The sequence below is a fragment of the Charadrius vociferus genome, unplaced genomic scaffold (genome assembly GCF_000708025.1).
Source record: "Charadrius vociferus isolate BGI_N301 unplaced genomic scaffold, ASM70802v2 scaffold198, whole genome shotgun sequence".
NCBI classification, from domain to species: Eukaryota; Metazoa; Chordata; class Aves; order Charadriiformes; family Charadriidae; genus Charadrius; species Charadrius vociferus.
The window spans coordinates 4,881,874-4,899,542 of NW_009649951.1; the positions used below are offsets into that span (position 1 = coordinate 4,881,874).

Sequence of the window (17,669 nt, forward strand, 5' to 3'; positions counted from 1 at the left end):
GTTTTGTTTTTTAATAACTAGTATTCTGATAGTTGATAAATACTAAAACAAATACGCTGGATTTTTTTAAGGATGTGTGAAAAAAGTTATGTGATTTTTAGATTCACATATGGGATTATCTGCTTTTTTTGTTACGAAGTTATAACCAGCTGTAGGAAAGACAGCAGTAGTCTGGAAGCTGGTCTCACTGTGGACTGGAACTGATTATTCACAGAGGATTTATTATCTCTTGTTTGACATGAAGTTGTATGTTTCCTGTGCATATTAATATAGCTCTCCAGTAACCTAGGCTCAAGCTGAATTGAGTGGGAGGGCAAGGAAGAGTGGTTTTTGAGGAGCACTTGTCAGCATTCTCAGAGCAGGTGGATTATGACAGGCATTTAGAGAACTTTGGCTATATATTTTTGCTGGAAGCTGTTAACTTTTTTTTTTTTTTAGGGAACTGTTATTTTACATTATTTTTAATGATTTACCATGCATGGCTTTTATTGTCTTAATTCTGGAGAGCTGCCAACTTTCTGAAGTCCAAATTCAGAGCAGGTAGAAAAATGCTTTAAAAATGCATATTTGATGGAGTAAAGTGCTATTCTGTCTTTCTGAAAGGGCCGGGGTCACAACTGCATATGCAGAAAAGTGTGTTGATTGCAGACATTGTTTCCTCATACAGAAAAAGCAATCTGTCACTGGATTTGTGCTCTAAATCAGATTGGATCTCTCTTGTGTTCAGAGATGTAACAAAAATGTTGAGGTGACCCTAAAATCAAAAAATACTTTTGTTTTATTGTTGCCCCTCATGTAAGATTTATCTTTGTTTCCCTAGATACTTATGTATTTACAGATGGATAAATGCTGTGTCTGGTTGTGCATTTTGCTTTATCCTGAACCCCGTGACAATAATTTATGGTAGTAGCACTGTAATGTCATTTAAAGAGGTGCATTTTACAGTGCTGTGCTAGCAACTCTTAAGTTAGTGTTGGTGATGAATTGCATCTACACACCTCATTTTTTCTACTGCTAATAGCATTGTCAAATGGAACTTTTTCGGGTTGCACATTGTGGTGTTTCATTATTAATCACTATTCACTGTGGAGCTTAGCCGATTTCTTTTGTCATCCAGTTCAGTGCAGTTATATTAATTTCAGAACACACAATCTGTCATAAAAGGCTTGATTTTTTTTCTGGATAGTAACCCATTTTAATTCTAGACTTGATGTGTCACGTGTTGACTTTCATAGAATCATAGAGGCTTGGAAGGGACCTTTTAAGATCATCGAGTCCAACCATCAAACTAACACTGCCAAGTCCACTACTAAACCCAAAGCACCACATCTATATGTCCTTGAAATACCTCCAGGGATGGTGACTCCACCACTTTCCTGGGCAGCCTGTTCCAATTTTAATAACCCTTTTGGTGTAGAAATTTTTCCTAATTTTTCCTGGTACAACTTGAGAGTATTTCCTCTTGTCCTGTCACTTGTTACTTGGGAGAAGAGACCAATGCCCACCTCTCTACAACCTCCTTTCAGGTAGTTGCAGCAATAAGGTCTCCCTGCAGCCTCCTTTTCTCCAGACTAAGCAACCCCAGTTCCCTCAGCTGCTCCTCATAAGACTTGTTCTCTAGACCCTTCACCAACTTCGTTGCTGTTCTTTGGACATACTCTAGCATCTTAATGTCTTTCTTGTAGTGAGGGTCCCCAAACTGAATACAGTATTCGAGATGTGGTCTCACCAGTGCTGAGTACAGGGGCACAATCACTTCCCTAGTCCTGCTGGCCACACTAGTTCTGATACAAGCCAGGATGCTATTGGCCTTCTTGGCCACCTGGGCACACCACTGGCTCATATTCAGCCGGCTGTCAACCAACACCACCAGGTCCTTTTCGACTTGGGCAGCTTTCCAGCCACTCTTCCCCAAACCTGCAGTGCTGCATGGGGTTGTGATGACAAGTGCAGGACCCAGTACTTGGCCTTGTTGAAGCCAACCGACAGGCATGGGTTATCGACCATCTCTCTAGGAAGCCTGTTCCAGTGTTTGACCACACTCCTGCTAAAGAAATGCTTCCTAATGTGCAGTTTAAACCTCCCCTGTCACAGCTCAGAGCCATTGCAACACATCCTGTCACTGGATCCCAGGCAGAAGACATCAGCACCTCCCTTGCCACTTCCCTTCCTCAGGAAGCTGTAGAGAGCAATGAGGTTGCCCCTCAGCCTCCTTTTCTACAAACTAGACAAGCCCAAAGTTCTTATCTGCTCCTCATAGGACATGCCTTCCAGCCCTCTTACAAGCTTTGTTGCCCTCTTCTGGATGCATTCAAGGACCTTCACACCCTTCTTAAACTGTGGGGCCCAGAACTGCACACAGTCCTCAAGGTGAGGCCGCACCAATGCTGAATACAGCGGGATAATCCCCTCTTTTGACCAGCTTCGTATACTGTGTTTGATGCACCCCAGGATGTGGGTTGCCCTCTTGGCTGCCAGGGCGCACTGCTGGCTCCTGTTGAGCTTAATGTCAACCAGCACCCCCAGATCCCTTTCTGCAGGGCTGTTCTCCAGCCATTCCTCTCCCAGTTTAGACTTGTGCCCAGCGTTATTCTGTCCTAGATGTAGAATCAGCATTTTGATTTGTTAAATTTCATCCCATTAATCATACCGCAATGCTCCAATCTATCTAGATCCTTCTGCGAGGCCTCTAGTCCCTTGAGAGAGTCAGCAGTACCTTCCAGCTTGGTATCATTGGCAAACTTGCTAACGGTGCATCCAACTCCTGCATCCACACTGTTGATAAATACATTGAACAGAACTAGCCCTGAGGACCACCATTGGTGACTGGCCACCAGCCAGATGTAGCCCCATTCACTACAACCTTTCAGCCATTTTTTCACCCAGTGTGACATGAAGCTGCTCATCCCACAGTTGGACTTGTCCAGAAGGATGCTGTGAGAGACTATCCAAAGCCTTACTAAAATCCAGAAAAACTACATCCACCACCTTCTCTTCCTTCGCTAGGCGTGCAACCTTATCGTAGAAGGATATCAAATTAGTTAAACGGGACTCTCCCTTCATGAACCCGTGTTGACGGTGCCTGATGATTGCATTGTCCTTTAAATGCCTTTCAGTATCACGCAGTGTAATCTTTAAATAATTTTTCTAGGAACTGAGGTTAGACTAACAGGTCTGTAGCTTCCTGGGTCTTCCCTGATGCCTTTCTGGTAAATAGAATAATGCTGGCTAGCTTCCAGTCAGCAGGGACCTCCCCAGAGTCCCATGACCTTTGGTAGATGATAGAGAAGAATGGTTACCAAGAATGCAGACCCTCCTTCTTGGTGGAAGGACAGTGGATGGTGAGCATAAGTTTATAACCAGGAGTTTCTGACTGGGTAAATGTAAGGAAAAATGTTATGTTGAAGTAAGGTGGCATCTGCAGCTCTGGGAACTATCATAGTCATAGGCTGCAAAAGACTTCAACACTGAGACTGAAATCTACCTTTCAGTCCCCCTGCCTTTTTTTTTTTTGCCCTATACCTATTAGGCAATGGTACTTATCCTACTTTTCAGAGCGATTTTTCGCTATTGCAAATAGAATCTCATTTAATGTTCTATTTCTTAGAACATGGATCAGTAAGAGTGCAAAACTATATGCTTTCATGCTGCTGAGTGGTTTGGAAGCAGACTTTGTTATATTATTGCTTTTCTCTTCCCTTTTTGTTCATGTGACTTTTCTAAATGGTAAGCCAGCACTAGCTTAAAAGCTGTTCAGTTAATCCAGACAGAAAGCTAAATAATTTGCTTCTGAAGAGCTTGTCCAGCTACTTTATTTTTAATTCTTCTTCCTTGGTGTGTACATGGTCTCATTATCTTAGCCTGAGATCACCTCCAAATTTAACTTGCTTTTTTTTCTAACAGAGTAAGCTGAAAGCTACTAATTATTACTTTATGAAGATTTAAATACAATATATTACATTTCCTCTCTTTTAAGCTTCATTAAAGAGGTGCTAGACATAAGATGTCAGGTTCCACTGCTAAATTTCCTTCTGTCTTTAGGTACAGTAGCCTTGTGGGTGCACCCAGTTCTGTTAGCCCATATGGGTGGTGATTTTCCTTGATTTTATTGCTCACAGACTATATGTAGTTTTTCAGCTTTATTATTGATTTTGTAATTATTTCCAATATTTAGGTCCTCTGACTAAGAATGTTTACTTCCTCATATTTATGTATTATGATAATGCCATGTTCATGGCAAATAGATTTTGAAGATAGATTTGTGGTTATACTTCTGAGTTTTGTTAGTGTACGGGCTCTAATGTGTCTGTATGTGGAGATAACTTAGCAAAATTTTTCTTTGTCTGACTTTATTGCGTTCCTGTGATTTTTTGCTGTTTTCTTAAAGGCACAGTTGTTTTCATGTCTGAATAGAAATTACCTGAATCTAGTTTAACTTGCTGACAACAGGACTTTCTAAGTATTCTCTTGATTTAGACCAGCTGCTTCTAGGCTATGTTCTAGGCACTGCAATTAAGTCCATCTCAATAAATAAAAGCTTTTTCTTGATGCCTAAAAGGATATTAGCAATGCTGTTTGCTTTGTGAATATCCTTCCATGGCAACAAGTGCTTTGTCAGTCAGAGCAAATTTCCTGCATGCTCCCACCTTAAGATCCAATGTAGTTTGAAGCTTTTGAAGAGAATCAGTTGCCCAAAACTTGATGTGGAGTCCCCAACATAAGAAGAACATGGACCTGTTGGAGCAGGTCCAGATGAAAGCCATGAAGATGGTCAGAGGGTTAGAGCACCTCTCCTATGGAGACAGGCTGAGTGAATTGGGGTTGTTCAGCCTGGAGAAGAGAAGACCCTGGGGAGACCTTATAGCAGCTTTCCAGTGTCTTAAGGGCACCTACAAGAAATTTGGAGAGGGACGTTTTACAGAGGCATGTAGTGATGGGTCGAGAGGTAATGGCTTCAAACTGGAAGAGGGGAGATTTGGAATAGATATTAAGAAGAAATTTTTCATTTTGAAGGTGTTGAGACACTGGAACTGGTTACCCAGAGAAACTGTGGTTGTCCCATCCCTGGAGGTATTTAAGACCAGGCTGGATGGGGCTTTGAGTAACGTAGTCTAGCAGAAGGTGTCCCTGCCCATGGCAGGGGGGTTGGAACTAGATGATCTTCAATGTCCCTTCCAACCTAAACCATTCTATGATTCAGTGATACTATGATTTTCTCTTCAGGTATCTCAGAATTCTTATTAAGATTGTTTTGTAGCATGTAAGTATACTGCAGTTATGTGCTGTTACCCAAGCTGCAGAGTTCAGTGGGTCATATTGGTATATTTGACTGTTGTCTTCTATTGAAGTAGATATTTTCAATTTCCTTGGTTGTTAGCTCTATTCTGACTACATTGCGAAGAAAACAAGAAGCATTATGTATGTAAAATGTTCTGTAACTGGCTTTCATAACTTGGCAGGCCTTTCATTCAGGTAATGGCGATATTTATTACTCCCTGATTTGCCTCAAAACTAGACAGTTGTGCAGAATTCAAACAATCTTAATATGAGCATGTAAAAATAACATAAAAAGGAGTACCTCTTTCAGTTTAAGGATATGTCTGCTAGGTGATGTTTTTTTCAGAAATAGTATCTTACTAGGCATAGCATAACTCTAAACATTCCTATTTATAGCAGATAAGTGTCACCTCTTTAGGTCACTTAAGGGAAGCATTAATACACCATCACATTATGCAATTCAAATTTGCTATGTAATGGAAAAAAAAAGATATATGTTTTTAATTCTTTTATGGGATTCTTGCAGATCTCATTCACTTCACCTGGAGCTGGGTTTGTTTGGTGCTGCTCAAGATGAGGCCTGTGTTGTAGCACAATGACTATGAATGTGTCTTAATGAACATTGTCTTCTGTAATAAAAGGGTTGCTTCAGATCGTGGGCTTTCTGCTCTTCACAGTTTTTAAAACAACCATAACACACAAACCAAATACCATTATAAATCCTTTCTAACAGGCTCATTTGACTATATCACTTTCTGTAGTAAAATTAATAGTATGCCAAGAATACTAACAGTTTCTCTGCTGTAGTGTTCCATATCTGTTATCCTTTAAGTGAGACAGATCAAGTGCATGAAAGTCAATTGGTCTGTAAACACATGCAAAGAGCCTGAATGTTATGTTAGAGGTGTGTGGGGGGGTGTGCTGTCCTTCTCTCTCTCTCTCTCTCTCTCTCTCTCTCTCTTTTTTTTTTTTTTTTAATTTTTAATTCTTTCTCACTGTTTTATTTAAAAGGCATGGTAAGTGTCTACAGCTGAGCAGTCTTTCTTGTGATGTACCACTTCAATTGGTGGGTCTCAGGTCATCTAGTGCTGTATAGGTAAAACTGACTGAAAGTCTGTCTGGTGTGTAGCACAGATTTGTTGGACATGTAAAGAGGAAAGATGGTTAATCAAACTGAACGTGGTGGTCTGCAGCATCTGCAGTCCCTAGATTTATGCTGGCCCTCTCTGTGGCTGCCAGCCTTGTGTGGCGTGTGTGCATTTGTGGCCTTTCCATTTATTCGTATAGCCCTGCTCTCTTACATGAGTCTAGCAGATCTGTGGGAATCAGCAAGACTCTTCCAACTTTTCTCTCTTGCTTTTGGGTGTTCTGCTCTAGAGCAGGGAAGTGTCTGGTTGTCTGCTGTTAAGCTTTTAGTATCCCAGAGAAGAATCTACACTACTCTGCTTGTAGTTGGCTGAAGCAGGAAAGGAAACTGGGGGAAATAAGGACACTTAGCAGGCAGGTGGGAATAAGGGGGGCCAGTCACAGCAAGGACAGTGGGTAAACTCCAGATGGAACTAGTGATGAACCTGCCTTCACATCACCAGAATTTTTCCAATTTCCCACCTCGCTCAGACTCTCACATTCAGTTTTCCTTGCCTAAGCTAACTTAACTGTAGTCAAATGACTTTGGTTTTGCTTCCAACAGAAAAAATTGTACAGTTCAGGCTCCCTTCCTGCCCAGCTTTTCCTCCACCTGCTGCTGTACAAAAGTAGTCACTGTTAGATGTGAGTGTTGCACTCCTGGGTGGTGTAGATGGCCTTGATGGTGTAGATGTAGAGGTGGATAAGGTGTTGGTGATAGATGCATCTGAGAACAGATGACTATTAGGCCTCAGTGACCTTTCCAAATGCAACCATTTTCAGAGGGCTGGCAGTAAAGCGGAGGTCTCTGCACTGGTGGTATGGCCAGCCTTTTTCCTTTCCTGCTTCTTTCAATGCCTGAAAAAAAAAAAAAAAGCGGAAAAATAAATATGTTGGGAGCAAATTTAAAGTAGTAAGTGGGATGATGGTGGGATGGTCTGATTAGTCTCAGATGCTGAAGATTTGTACCTATGCTTGAAAGACTGGACTGATGTGTGACGTGGTTCAAATTTAGAGCTGACTGCGAGAGCCTAGTGCTGCTACCAATGACTCAAATCAGGCCACATATTTGAACAGTGATCCTTAGATGCTTATTTAAAAAAAAAAAAAAAAAGAAAAGAAAAATCAGACCAAGACTTTTCAAATACAGATTTTGGTTTAATCTTGTTTCCTGAAGTTCCTGTAAAATGTGTTTTTTTGACAGTGTAGCAGTCTTGGCAAAGCTGGTAAAGGGAGTTGGTAATACCAAGGGGTCTATTTCTACAGCTGCTTTTGTTTTGAAGATAGTTATTTTGCACAGTTGCTTTTGCATTATAGGTCCAAACATGATTTCTTTGTGTTTCAGGAACACTCCTCATCCATTAATCACTGTCCTTGAAAACAGACCTGATTGCTGGCCAGTTCTACTGCAGCAGATAACAGTATTTTTCCATCAGTGTCCAGAGAGGTAAATGAATGAATAATTAAAAAATAGCAAATGTAGGTAACTGTATTGTGTCAGTGTCACTTTTTTTTTGAAGGCAGCTGTAACGAGCAGTAAGAATTCTGTCTTTTGAAAGAGATAATTATAAAATTTAATGACACTGTTTAAAAGTTAAAAGTAAAATAGTAATAAAATACTAGAATAATCAATCAAAAATCAATTTTTATCGTTTTTTTAAACTCATTTATGTTGATATAATTTTTATGGATGTGGAAAAATCAGTGCAAAATTGATAACATCTTTGGAAAATGTCCACTGGAAAAGTATTTCTGTTCCTGTTTCCTTGAAAATTCCTACAAATCCAACAGAGTAATAGTACAGTGAAATTGACTTCTGTATTCTGTTGCTCTGAGTAAACAGATAAGTTTATTAATCTCTTAAATTTCTAGTGGGCCTAGGCTACGTGATCGACAGTATGGACTTTCAAGCAGAAGTGTGTTTTGTTCAGTTTAATTGATCAGAGTATTTTTAAAATACTGTTTGCAGACTTGTTCTTCCACTCAGCTGCTAAATCTGGGACTTGTGAAGAGTCCTGTCAGATGTCTGAATGATGGAATAAACGGTGAATTTTTTGCTGGTGGCTTGTTTGAATTAAAGCAGGAGTTGTTCTTGCTGAAAAGGAAAATAAATCTTAAATTAATCTTAAACTTCCTTGGCTGCTTTTTGTGCAAAGGTTTCTGTGGAATAAAGTTCTAGAATGAGAATATAGAATCATAGAATCATGTAGGTTGGCAGAGAGCCTTATGAACATCGAGTGCAGCTGTTAACTAACACTACCAGGACCACCACTAAACCATGTCCCTCAGCATGATGTCAGCATGCGCCACCTATATTGATACAGATCTATTAGAGTTCATTGTAAAGCTCTGCATTAGAGCTGAGTCTTGTTTAAAACAGACTTTTAATTTTGATTCCCTGTATATTTGTTAACGTATTGATTATTAACTTTATTTGATTGTTTTAGTATTGTCAAGAACAGCTGGTATTCCTAACATGGTCAAGCCAAAAGAATTGTTCTGCGATAATTTTTTTACTGGGGAGCTGTCTTAGTTAAAGCAGTTCCGGTTTCATGTAATCGTTTAAGACTGTTGGCAAAAACTGGTAAGGAAGGGATGGCTCTTTTTAATTGAAACTAGTTTTTATGTGTTTTAAAAAGATTTTTCTGAACAGTCTTGTCCAGATGCTACTTCAGAATGGCACACTAGTCTCTCATGACATTCAACAAGGAAAGTCACTTTCTTGAATTGATGAGGGGAAAAAAAAGAGTAAAATGAAGAGTGTCATAATCTGCAAGTACATATTGAGTAGTATTCATGCTTAAATATTGAGTCTGTTCACAATTGCACTTCATTGTATGGTTGCTATATAAAGTCTCATCACAGCACTTCATGCTAATAAGTCAAAGGTTTTTTGTGAGATTTAGTAATGTCTTTTGTAACACCTTTCTGTTAATTGCCTCCTGTAAATTTTTGCAGGTAATGTAACATTGCCTGGGTTTTCTTTGTCGTTTGTTAAGTTTTCAGTAGAAAGCAGTCTTGGCAAACTTGTTTCTTGAACTGCAGGGCACAGAGTTCATGTGTTGGCATAATGGCTCCATTTCTAAGATACCTGTATTGCGAACCATCTCAGTTACGGGAATATGCTGAACTGCGAATGGGTTTACTTAAGGTCTTACTACAGCCTCATGGTCCAAAGCACAAAGAAGCACCCTCCATGCTGGAATGCCACATTCTTCAACTTCTGTGTGATTTGATTCCACACCTTCAGGTATAGTTGTTGCCTGACACCACCTTTTACAAATAAATGCTAGCAAAGCAATGATAGTATTATTATTACTGTATTTCAAGTGTGCAAATACGGTATTCTCTTGCATTTCCCATAGACCTGATTTGTTGGTAATACAGAAATCTGATAAGCTGGCCCTTTCTCATAGAAGGTACAACTTTTTAATTGTTTAAATCTGATACACCTGGTAAAGTCTAAATTGAAACATGTGTCTACCATAATTATTTGCCTCAGTAAACATACAGTAAACTTATAGAGATACCCATGAGAGAGAGAATGTTCTTAAGTGGTAAGACATTTGTCAAAAATATGTGATTTTTACCTTACATGGATAATATTAAAATGAAACAAACTATCTGAGAAGCGTAATTTAAGTACTTCTAGATATTCCTTTCTCTCTCTTTGTAACAGAGGGGTTAGTGGATCTGAAGACAAAACTTAATCCCTCTGGAATGTGCTGAAGTTTTTGAATGTGGTTTTAAGTTGCACGGTGATACGTGCTACGACCTAGGGATTTAGTCTTTCTGTCCCCTTTGGTTCGGGGTGTAGAGTGTTGGTTAAGGTTAATAGCTCTGATTTGCCTCATGCTTTACTGTGACATTGGTTAAGTTTTTGTACCTATGTACCTTTTCATTCCTCTTTAATATTAGAGCAGCACTTTCAGTTTCAAATATACTCAGTCAAACATGAGGGCTGTGGTATTATTGTTATAGAGGGAGGATTTAGTAGTATCAATAATGTAAAGCTAGATATGCTTGATATGAGGATATTTGGTAACATCTTCCTCCTGAGGAATTTTACTAGTAAAACCTCCTTTCTGCTGGTGGCTACTTTTCACAATCTTTTGGACAAATAACTTGTATTATACATGCTTATCTTGGTTCAGGTCTACTCTTTAAGATGACAGGTACTTGCTGTCTTTTTCTAGCCACAGGGACGTTTCTGATTTTTATCTTGGTTCTACCTGAACTTCAGTATAACATTGTGCCTTGAATGTATGACCAAGCTTCTGATTTGGTAACATTTAGCCATAAAAATGGCACTGAAGAAGACTTATCAAATTAGTTACAAACCTTTCTTTCCTCCATACTTGTTGGTGCTTTTTTTTTTTTAAATACTAGAAATCTGTTGTATTTCTTTTAAACTCCGATTAATACTTGAATGTTTTTGTCGTGCCTGAGAAACAACTTTCGTAGTAGAAAGGGAAATACTTCCTCCAAGAAGTATTTGATGGACTGTTTCATAACCTGTCATGGCTTCTCCTTCTTTCTCTGAACCTCAGGTTCTTCTTATCCTTCCTTTAAGCTTAGCCTTATTTAATCCTCTGTACTGTAAAAACGCCAAAATGCTTCTTAGTCATTTTATCTTACAATATCAATGAAGCTGTCAAAAGTACAGCTCATCACCTGCAGGCTTTTCTGCTGAAAAATTCAGTGGACATGAGGCTTCTAATTAAAGCAGATTATTCACAAAATTTGTTCCAAGGGACTAAAAATCGGGATGTTACCCTTAATGCTGGTTCCAGAATTTGGATTGGAAGAGCTGGATTTTTCCGGAACTCGTATTTTCAAGAGCAAAAATCCTCTCATGTAACTCATTAGGATTTTGAGGCAACCTCCTTCTCGAAACCTCTTTACTTGGCTACCAAGTATTGAGATACCGCCTTTGGGTATCACACTTCAGCTTTTCATTTTTGTAGTAGGTAGATCACATGGTGCTGTAGAAGAAGACAACACCACTGCCTTTCTCTTTTGAGATGTAATTTGAAATCTTGGTTACATTACAGAAGAAATATCTTAGAGCAGGATGTTTACGTTACAAGAATGTTTGATATATTTGTTATATGATATCACCACACAATTTGTTGTACATGGGTGAGAAAACCTCAAGAGTTGAATTAATTTGCTATTGCTTTTGAGGAAAAAGGAATTTTTCTCATCAGCTACCAAGAAATCTTTTTATTCTTTCACATGTTTCTAATTTTACTTGAAAACATTGAATAGCAGTTCATCTGTTATTTTTTTCCGGTAAGCTGGATAAGAGATTCTTGGGTTTAGTTTATAAATGTGTTTCTTCAAAGTCTTAGTAATATTTGTAAGGAAAATATTGCAGACCTAATAGAACTCATTCTAAACTTGGGGAATTCTGCATAGAAAGGGAAGGGGAACTAAACCAGAATGTGTTTTGGTTTTGTTGTTTTTTTGACTACCTCTCTACAGCTTAAAGACTTACTGCAAGTTACAGAAGCTTTGTTTTTTCTGCAAGAGCTATTCCTCAGCTTACTGCGCTATCCTGTGTTTTGGAAAGCTCAGTTATCCCAGTTTTGTCTGCAATTGGTTTGCTTCTGTGAAGTGTGTTTAAACGTAACGGGAGAATGCTCATCTTTGATCTCCTTAATAGAGGACAACTTTGAGCTCTTAAAAGAGGTAAGAGTTTATGGGGAAAAAAATAAAATAGTTGTATTAAATTTAAATTTTGTCATGTTTAAGACAATATTTAGAGACATTGATACATACCATTTGTCTGCAGATAACGCGTGTTGTTTCAAAAACTTTTTTTCTTTTTCTGTATATATGTTAACCTTTTAGTATGGGAGTTGGTTTAAACTGAGCTTAACTGGTTTGAACAAAGTAACAAATTTAAATGTTGTAGTTATCTAGTTAAAATACTATTTTTACGCTACTCGTAATCTTCATTGCATGTGCTGTGTTGCTGTGTGTGCACTCACTGTGATTCATGAAGAAACTCCTTCCGGAGTTTTAGTTGTTGCCCATTCAGACTGTTTAACCCCACTGAAAAACAAAAAAAAGTCTTGAACCTCTTTCTTTTTTCCTTGTAGGTATTTCCAGTGGAACAGTGTATAATTGGGCTAGCACTTCTACTGCTGCAAACACCAGAAAGTCAGCAAAAGTCTGTCTTGAGTTTAGGTAAAGCTCTTCTTGTGAAAGAGGAATCCACAGTCTTAAGGCTGTGACTTTGTTTCTTCATGTTTAGGAAAATAAGTTGGATAGGGTGGTGAAATGTGTTTTTATAAGCGGGATTGTTCCTCAATTTAAGAAGTAACATTTGATCTGATGGCAATGAAGATAAATTTTCCTTCTATGCTGACATTTTACATGAAAGTTGCTGTACTCCAGGATATGTCCCTGATATCTTGGAGCCTATCTGTCTCATTTTTGAGTCAATAACAGGATATTCTTAGCTGAGATCCATGCATACTGAATGGTTTCTTTTAACAGATCTTAAGAGAGCAAGCCTGGGAGTCACTGCAATGTTTGACTGAGCTTTCAACTTAGCAGTTTTGATTAGTGGCGTTACTCCAGTAAAAGTGAGGGACTGTGCTACATTCCATTATTATATTTCTTGCTGCCATCAGGTACTTTGCTATAAACAACAAAAATGTATGGAGTTTTACCAAAAAATTCTTCTGCTCTTTAAGAAGTATGCACATACTGTAGTTTTTGGGACTGTTAGTTTGCTCGACCAGAATATTTGCTAGAAGTGTTTGTGTCATGCTTAAAAGTACAGATTATGTTAATTCTTATTTCCCTACCTGATCTTTGTTTTTCACCACCTTGTCTTAAATAGCCTACAAGCTCCTTTCCTGTTCAGAAACCCAGAATATCTCAACCACAGCCCTTGCTTTGGTGATGCCTGTGCTACAGATCTTATCTTCTACAACAGTTGGGGACTGCCTATCAGAGGAGGATTCTGGAACTACCAGGCAGCAGCTGGCAACAGATCTTCTGAGAATATTGCAGGAGGAAAGTGTGAAGGATAAAAGGGAATTGGTAAAGTTTATAAGGTTTTTTTTGCTTCTTTTGGGGCAGATAGGGGATGCTGCATTATGCCTAGCTGCTTGGGAAAGACTCTACGTGTGTGAGGTTCTTTGTGTAATACATTGTATGGAAAGACTCAAAAATATGTATAGTCCATAAAACTAGACTACTGGTAAAGTGGAAGTGTGTTTATATGCTAGATACTGTTTTACTTAGGAGATGGGATTTTTTTTATTTTTAGAGACCATGCAGATTAAAGAATTCACCTGCATTATTAATCAAGTAACAAGACTTAGTAGAAAACAAGGTTATGTATACCTCCTTTGTCTCTTTCTGACTTGCTTATTCTACTCATCTACATCCTTCTCCTTACCATCGTATGTGACTTTAAGCTACTATTCTTCCTTCATTGGCTGAAAAGCGTTACGAAGCACGTGTCACTTAGCAAATTTCAGCTAATTATCCTGGATTTTTTTATTTGTGCTGTTGTGGTTTTGGTTTTATGTATTTATTTGTGTCCGATTTTGCTGTCCTCCACTCATTTGTCCCACCTGTTCTGAGAACAGGTGACAGCAAGTCTGTTTGATCAAGATGTGCTTAGCATTGTGGAAGCTAAGCTCCCTTTCCACCTTACACCCCTGTTCTGTGGTGTAGGGAGGGTGGTGATGTGACAAATTGGAGACAGAAAAAGATGCCAATTCTGAGTTCTGCCATGTCTCCTTGTCCTAGAATCCGTCTCCAACTTCATCTTCCATTTGCACAAATCTGAAAAGTTAAGCCCATTTGTACTCCTAATAAAAGATAAATGTTTTAAAGTTCATTAAAGCCTACACTCCTTATTCTGCTCCGAAAGAGTAGTCTGTGGGATGGCTTTAAGTACAGAAGGCTGCTTGCTTCCTTTTAATGGGACTTTCTAGGTAGATGGCAGCCTGGACAGGTGTCACTGGAGGTTTGTTTCAGTGAGAAGTGTTCCAGGTACTTCAGTCCTCTATGATCTGTGTCACTGGAACATCTGTTTTGTTTTCTTTGGTGTTTTAGAAGCTAATTTAATGTTTTATAAGACTACTGGATTACTGTAGGACACAGATTACAGTACACTTTATAACACTGGCTTCCTGTAACAGAGCTTTGTTGTACTAATTCTGGTATTCTTGCTTCAAAAAGCACTTGAAAGCTTTTCTGTTAAGGGCTTAAACAATTTGCGATGACTTTAACTGTTTCTGTTAGCCGTGATAAACTGAAAAGACACTTCTTTTTGGTGGGAGTTCTCTTAAACTGTCGTTTCACTTCTGCCTCAGTGATAGACATCCTTGTGGCGTTCTTAGCAAGTAGCATGGCAGATATTTGGTAATACATGTTTAGCAATGAGATTAAGGGGACAGAAACTCATTTTGCCCGAGTATTGTTTGTAACAAGTATGCCAATAACCTTTGGTCCTCAACTGAAAGATTAAACAAAAGAATTTATATTTAATTTTCTCATGGGTTCAGTCCATTTTTGTCACAGCATCGGATCAGTGCTAAGAGAATTCTCCTTATTTAGACTTTCCTCACACTTGAAATGGGCAAGAAAAGAGGTAGGAAAAGAAAGCCAGTGTTATGTCCACTGTGAGCAAGCTTTGAATAAGAGTATTTAAGAGCAAACAAAATTAAGTTGTGGTGTATTTTCATAGAAAGACAGAACAGTCCAGGTTGGAAGGGACCTCAAAACATCATCTGGTCCGGCCTTTAAAGTGAAAGGGAGCGTGGATGAGATTATTGATCACCCTGTTCAATTACATCTTGAAATCCTCCAGCGATGAGGAGTCCACCATGGAGTGGATGTCCCAGTGAACGATTGTTTTCACTGTAAAAAATTTCTTTCTTATGTCAAGATGAAACCTGTCCCAGTGCAACTTGTACACGTTGCCCCTTGTCCTCTCCTTGTGGCTTCTTGTGAAGAGATAGCTTCTGTTCCCTTAGTAGCTGCCATTGAAGTACTGGAAAACTGCGGTGACATTTCCCTTGAGCCTTCTCTTCTCCAGAGTGAAAAGACCTAACTTACAAGGCAGGTTGTCCAGCTTTCTCATTATCTTTGTGGCATTCCTTTGGTCCTTCTCCAGTCTGCATCTTTTTTTTTAATTATGGGGACCAGAACTGGACCCACTACTCCAGGTATGGCCTGACAATCACTGAGTAGAATGGTATGATCTCTCATATTTCTGCTAGTAATGTGCCTGCAGATGCAGCTCAGGATCCAGTCTACCTTGGCTCCTGCAGCAGCACAGCACTGACTCACGTTCAGCTTGTTGTCCACCAGGACCCCCAGGTTCCTCTCAGCAAGGCTGCTGCCCAGCCACACAGATTGTAGCCTGTGCTGGGCTCTTTTTCCATGTTGTCCCAGATGCAGGACTTAGCACTTTTCTGTGTTGAACCTTCATACAGTTCTCACTAGCCTGCTCTTCCAGCCTGTCCAGGTTTCTCTGTAAGATGGCTTTCCCTTCTGATGTGTCCACCTCACCACCCAGTTTAGTGACATTAGTGAACTTGGTGAGGGTCCTTTCAGTCCCATCGTCTAGATCATTTATGAAGCTGTTGAACATCGTGGGGCACAATATCGATCCCTGGCTGCCAGCCTGAGTAAAAGCCATTGATGGCCACCTTCTGAGTGTGACCTATGAGACAACTTCCTGCTCATCTTGCAGACAAGCTATCCTGTAGCTTGCCAGTTTGTGCCGGAGAAGGCTATGGGAAACAATGTCAGATTCTTTCCTGAAGTCCAGGTGTGCTCTCTCCATGTCGACAGACGATGTTACTTTGTTTTAGAAGATGTTCAGGTTAGCCTGGCATGATTGGCGTTTGGTAAATCTGTGCTGGATTTTCCCAGTCACCTGCTTCATTTGGTTTGTAATAGTTTCTAGGAGGACTCGTTCCACCACTTTGCCAGGGATTAAAGTAAGGCTAATGCGCCTGTAATTTCCTCGGTCCTCTTTTAGGCCGTTCTTGTAGATGGAGATGAGATTTGCCCTCTTCAAGTCATCAGGGATGCCCCCTGATCTCCATGACTTTTTAAAGATAATAAGCAGTGGCCTTGCAACAATGTCAGCCACTTCTCTTAACACCCAGGACCCATTGATTTATGTGGGGTGAGCCCTTTCAGAGGGCCACTACTGGTGGGTCAACACACGCGTTGTTGTAGCTACTTGATCCTGTGATCTCGGTCCAGCTGTGTGGGTAAAGACAGAGGAAAGGAGGTATGGAGAACCTCTGCCTTGTCAGCATTATTAGTAACTCATTTCCCTGCCCTGTTTAGTAACGGGCTTATGTCTTCCCTTTGCTTGTGCTTTACTGCTCATGTATCTGAAGAACACTTTCTTCTTCTTGACATCTCTGGCCAATTTCAGTTTTAGCAGAGCCTTAACCTCCCTGTCTGCACCTTGGCAGGCCCTGGCCAAGTTCTTGTAGTCATCAGTGGGTATGTGGCTGCCTTTCCATGGTAGGTATGCTGCTTTTTTGCTTTTAACCACACCCAAACCCTATATTTTCTTCCATGGCTTTGGTTTTTTTTTGGCAGAGATGGTAATGGGGAACTGTTCTACTTGTAGTCCCAAGATTTTGAAAAATGTTAGGATGTAGCTAACCTGCACTGCTAATTTGCCATTGAGAGATTTTTATGTATATCTCTCAGCGGCGGCAGACTGAAATTTCTTATGTAGCCTGCTTGAATGGGATGCAGCATTAAAGTAAAAATATGGTGATAGCTTGTTTTTATGCAGCTGAAATAAAGGGAGAAGGGAGTGAGTACAATTGTGTAGCAGAACCTTTGGGGAAGTAATGTGAAATGGGAGATATCAATGTAATATTTCTGGCTCTACCAATTTTAGCAGTTTTTTCCAGGCATTTAAAAAAAAAACTTGTAATACTCTGATCTTGATTTCAAGTCCTATGATCTTGTATGGGCAGGCAACTACACAGTACAACTTACAGATCCTGAAGCTCTTCTTATCCCACTGTGTGTACTTGGATAAAGTTTAAATATGTTTATCAATAAATGACATTTTCTCAACTGTATCCAGAAGAGATTTTTGGCTCTAAGTGATCTTGCCAGCCAGAGAGATGGCATTATAGATTGCTGAATTTTTCACGTACAGTAATTGTAATGCAAAAGTAATGGAATAAACTAATTTTAGTGTTATTTAAAAAAGGTCACCTAAAGTCCAGGGGCATTCTACCTTCCATTAG

The 17,669-nt window shown here is 39.5% G+C and overlaps 1 protein-coding gene across 1 annotated transcript in view; it reads left to right on the plus strand.

Annotated features, from left to right (window-relative positions):
- FOCAD (focadhesin) overlaps positions 1-17,669 on the plus strand; it is a 109,232-nt gene that overhangs the window by 9,753 nt on the left and 81,810 nt on the right. Inside the window, exons 5-9 of the mRNA XM_009891507.1 lie at positions 7,748-7,849; positions 9,448-9,652; positions 11,890-12,096; positions 12,510-12,597; positions 13,259-13,461. Coding sequence (XP_009889809.1) covers positions 7,748-7,849; positions 9,448-9,652; positions 11,890-12,096; positions 12,510-12,597; positions 13,259-13,461 — 805 coding nt within the window. The remainder of the gene's footprint in view (positions 1-7,747; positions 7,850-9,447; positions 9,653-11,889; positions 12,097-12,509; positions 12,598-13,258; positions 13,462-17,669) is intronic.